The sequence below is a fragment of the Charadrius vociferus genome, unplaced genomic scaffold (assembly GCF_000708025.1).
Source record: "Charadrius vociferus isolate BGI_N301 unplaced genomic scaffold, ASM70802v2 scaffold286, whole genome shotgun sequence".
In the NCBI taxonomy this organism is placed as follows: domain Eukaryota; kingdom Metazoa; phylum Chordata; class Aves; order Charadriiformes; family Charadriidae; genus Charadrius; species Charadrius vociferus.
The window spans coordinates 22,879-27,536 of record NW_009648967.1 but is presented as its reverse complement, the minus strand read 5'-3'; the positions used below and the strand labels follow the sequence as shown (position 1 = coordinate 27,536).

The window sequence follows — 4,658 nt, the reverse complement described above, 5'->3', positions numbered from 1 at the left end:
AGACCTCCAGAACCCCAGAAGCCTCCTATTAGACCTTACCTAGAGAACCGTGGCAGTTATGGCAGTGACGCAGAGGAGGAGGAGGAGTACCGTCGGCAGCTATCAGACCACTCTAAGAAGGGGTATTATGGACAGCCATCCAGATACAGAGACACAGAATTGTAGGCTTGCTAGTACGTACGTGTATGATGCTCTTTTGAGGTTTCTTCCTTCCCAGCCAAAGTGGAGCAGTAGTTAGTATTGAAAAGCTATATTTTTACCAGGGGTGCTGTTAGAGGGTACGTACACTACTGAACTTAGACATATCTATATGCCGGAACTGGAAGAGTTCACTTTTGGGGATATTATTTTGTTAGCATCTAAGAAAAGAAATCACTATTGCCTGAATGCTGTTGCCTGTTTATATTATAAGGACCAAATCCTGAAAGCTTGTGTTAATTCCTGGTATTTTCATATTTTAACATAAAACCCCTTTTTTCCTTTTTATTAATGCTGCCTTTTTGGACTGTTCTGCTGTGTTATGAAAGTATGATCCTAGAGATACACTTCCTAATGCAATAGAACTAAATTTGAAAGTGTATTTGAAGAACAGTAAGTGCCTTTAACAAGAAGCATCTTAAACTGTTTGTTTTGACATCTGATACTTGGTGCGAAGCCATAACACACTAAAAGGGGATTGACTGTTTTACATATCTTTTTTCTTTGTTTATCAGTATCATGGTAACAATTTCCCTTGCATGTTATTTTTCTAAGTTCATAGATGCATATGTAATATTTCATAAATACTGACTGTATATAAGAAAGGTGCAATTGACTGTGTTGTTGGAAAAGACCAGGATGTGCTTAAACAGAGAAAATGATGTAGAAATTCAATCATGTATTAAAATTTACACAGACTGAAAATAATAAAGGATATATTCTAGACAAACTGTGTATGTTATTTTTCTTTAGAACAGTATTAGACTTCTAGAGTCTCTGACTTTCATGAGTATACTTACAGCAGTACACTGTTCTGTTCAGGGTCTCATCTCCCGCTGTTCAAGTAACTGGGACACATCACTGTTGCTTCCCACTGTTCTGAATGGGGTTTTAAAATCTGTTGTGATTTAAAATAAAACTGACACAGAACGACAGACTTGCTGCAAGAGAATTATCTTTTAGGGTATTATCTCCTGCCTCCCCATCCCTGTTCTTTATCCTTAATTACGCTATATAGAATAAAAATTCTTGAAAGGGTCATGGAAAAATTTATTTTTGCTGATGCAATAGAAAACATGGTTGTCTAGTGCTCTCTTAAAAAAAAAAATTCTTGTTGAAGCAAAGGAATAGATGCATCTCAGATGAGGAAATTTGTGCTGCTCACCATGGATTAGAATCACAGAATAGAATCATTTAGGTTTGAAAAGACCTTTAAGATCATTGTGTCCCACTGCCAAGTCCACCACTAAACCATGTCCCTAAATGCCAAATCTACACGTGTTTTAAATACCTCCAGGGACAGTGCCTCAACCAACTTCCCTGAGCAGCCTGTTCCAATGCTTGACAACCCTTCCAGTGAAGATATTTTTCCTAATATCCAATCTAAACCGTCCCTGGCACAACTTGAGGCCATTTCCTTTTGTGCTGTCACTTGTGAGTTGGGAGAAGAGACCAACCCTCACCTCACTACAACCTCCTCTCAGGCAGTTGCAGAGAGCAGTAAGGTCTCCCTTCAGTCTCCTTTCCTCCAGGCTAAACAACCCCAGTTCCCGCAGCTGCTCCTCATAAGACTTGTTCTCCAGACCCTTCTTCTCTGGACACACTCCAGCACCTCCATTGTCTTTCTTGGGGTGAGGGCCCCAAAACTGAACACAGTATTCAAGGTGGGGCCTCACCGGTGCCAAGTACAGGGGGACGATCACTTCCTAGTCCTGGTGGCCACACTGTTCCTGATACAGGCCAGGATGCTATTGACCTTGGCCACCTGGACACACTGCTGGTTTGTACTCAGCTGCTTGTTGACTGACGCCCCCAGGTCCTTTTCTGCCGGGCAGCTTTCCAGCCACTCCACCCCAAGCCTATAGCACTGCATGGGGTTGTTGTGACCCAAGTGCAGGACCCAGTACTTGGCCTTGTTCAACTTCATACCATTGGTCTCAGCCCATTGATGCAGCCTGTCCAAATCCCTTGGAGAGGGGGTAGAGCCTTCCTACCCTCAAGCAGGTCAACACTCCTCCTCAGCTTGGTGTCATCTGCAAACTTACCGAGAGTGCACTCTGTCCCCTTGTCCAGATAGTTGATAAGATATCAATATAAAAATTGATATAAATATATAGAAATATAAATATATAAAATATATTGACTATATAAAAACATATCAATATAAAACATTGATAAAGAGGTTACTTTCATTAAGCCGTTTTTACATTCATCTGGAGAGAATCTGTTAGCATTAAAACTTTTTCTGATCCAGCTGTATGGTTTTAGATGTGAGTTCATCTGTACTTCAGTACCACAACTCATCTTTGAAGTGATCAAGTACTACCTTTATTAGAATGTAACTTATAGTTTGTTTGTGTAATAAGAAAGCTATGATAAGCGTCATTATCATCAGGTCTTCAGTATGATTTTCCCCACCACAATCCAAGATTCGACTCATTCATTTCGTGAACAGTTTAGCTTTCGCTCTCATTGCAGTATCAGGGTGTCTGAACTCTGGAATAATGTTTCAGTATTCTGTAGGGTGCTGAAAGTCTATGCAATGTTTTTAATATATCCTCCTTTCCCTCAGAGTCCCAAGAGAAACTTAAATCTCAGCATCCACAGAATCGACTTTGGTCTTGAAATGACCAGCTTTCTCTCTTCCCCCATGTAATGCCGAAGACAAAATAGGTCTTTTTTTATTGTCCTAATTTATTGGCTTTTGTACTGGTTAGCAGTTACAATTTGTGTCTTCTGTTCAACAGTCAAACTTTTTTTTATGAGCCCGCCCTATTCTTGTGCTCTTTGATGTGCATAAGTTAATGGCTGCTATAAAGAAACAAACAATGGAATTGCACTTCTTTAACTGGCATGAAATTTGCTTTCCTAGTGTCGCTTTGAACATGTTTGTAGGCAGTACTTTTACCAGGGGATTTCAACCTTGTTTAATTCCAGGATATGGAATTTAGTGCAGAAACATAAGATGGTGCCAAGTCTGTCAGACTATGTATGCCCAGCTCGGGAAAAGCAGTAGCATTTTCACAAGTATTGTGGTGAATATTATTACGGGTCTCAGACTACAACAGTCTTGTAGTCAGGTATTTAAATTCCATCTATTCTTGACTATCCTTTGCTGTGTAAAAATCTAGCCTAGCCAATCTAAGCTCTTTCAGAGTATACATACTTATGCTCAAGGGCATTTTTATCTCAGCAGTTGCTCTAAGATACCAGAAATTCATCAAAATAAAAGGGATAAGATAGTTTAGGTGATGAAGTAGAACATGGTAAATGCATCAAGATTCGAAGCCAGCAACTTTCAAGAGACTTGACCTCGGTTTGCTGTAGCACTGGACTCTATCCACCTTTCTACTCCTCAGGTTATCTGATTGCTGACATTCTTCAATGTTCCTTCTTTCTATGAGATTTAAAACTTGCATATCAGTGCACTCTGTAACTGCTTACTGCAGCTGCTGCCTGTAGAGGATTGTGTTGACTTCTGAGCTAACTATCATGCAGAGTAGTCAGCAGCAGAAATAGAAATTGTATGAATGCAGGGATTTTTCATCAAACAAATTCTTGGATTGGTTTTGGTAGGTACAGGGGCTCAGTATGTAACATGTTCCAAAGCTCCGCAAAACTGTTCAAAAGGAGGAAGGGGAAACCTTAGCAGGGAATAAATTCTGCCCTGCATGATCCTGGCTTTTAAGAAAAGCTTACTCTATTTCCTGAAAGACAAGCACATGGCACTTTATCCCTTCCAAAAGAGTGTGCGAGGCTTCCCTAGAAATTGCCTTGAAATCACTGTGGATGCTTATAACACTGCAAGTGACATGTATTGCAAGAAAATGGCTTGTTCTATGAAAAGCAGATTACAAGATTGTTGCTTGTGCTTTTTAAAGAGATGTTCAAAGAATAAAAATCCCCAGAAGTTATTACTTGCCTTAGTTACCACTTTTAATTTAGAGGGTTATGGGAGCACTTACTTCATCCTAGGTTCCTTGATTCAAGAAACTGTCAGCTGAAAATGAAGGTCACTTGTATATAATATGTATATAATATCCAGTAATATGCTCCAACAGGTACAGCACCTACTACATGGAACTAAATAGTGAAACATAGGGAAGTCAACTCCACAGCAGCCAGACCCAGCAAAGCGGGACGGACGGAAAGGCAGGGTCAGCAAGGCTGGGAAAAACCCCTCTGCCTTACACAGAGGCACCATTCCGCCTCTGGCAGCACCAGGGAACGCTGAGTTTCCCTTCCTCTCTGCAGAGGAGCAGATAGATTCCAAGAGCAGAAACTCTGCCTGAAGCAGCTGTCACACGAGGCGAGAGCAGAAACCTCCATCCACCCTGCGCTCCCATTTCCTGGGGCCTCTCTAGGAGTGCTGAGCCCTGCCCTGCCCAGGGGACACAACGTGGGGCAGCCGACAGAGGGTCCAACACGGTCCGGGGGCTGGGATGCATGGGCTCCCGGAG

At 41.5% G+C, this 4,658-nt stretch overlaps 1 protein-coding gene across 2 annotated transcripts in view; it reads left to right on the top strand.

Moving 5' to 3' along the window:
• The window catches only part of TJP2 (tight junction protein 2), a 54,557-nt gene extending 54,392 nt beyond the window's left edge, over positions 1–165 (top strand). For both annotated transcript variants that reach the window (XM_009887711.1, XM_009887712.1), the window contains one exon: positions 3–165. In XM_009887711.1, coding sequence (XP_009886013.1) covers positions 3–165 — 163 coding nt within the window. The remainder of the gene's footprint in view (positions 1–2) is intronic.
• The last annotated feature ends 4,493 nt before the right edge of the window (positions 166–4,658 follow it).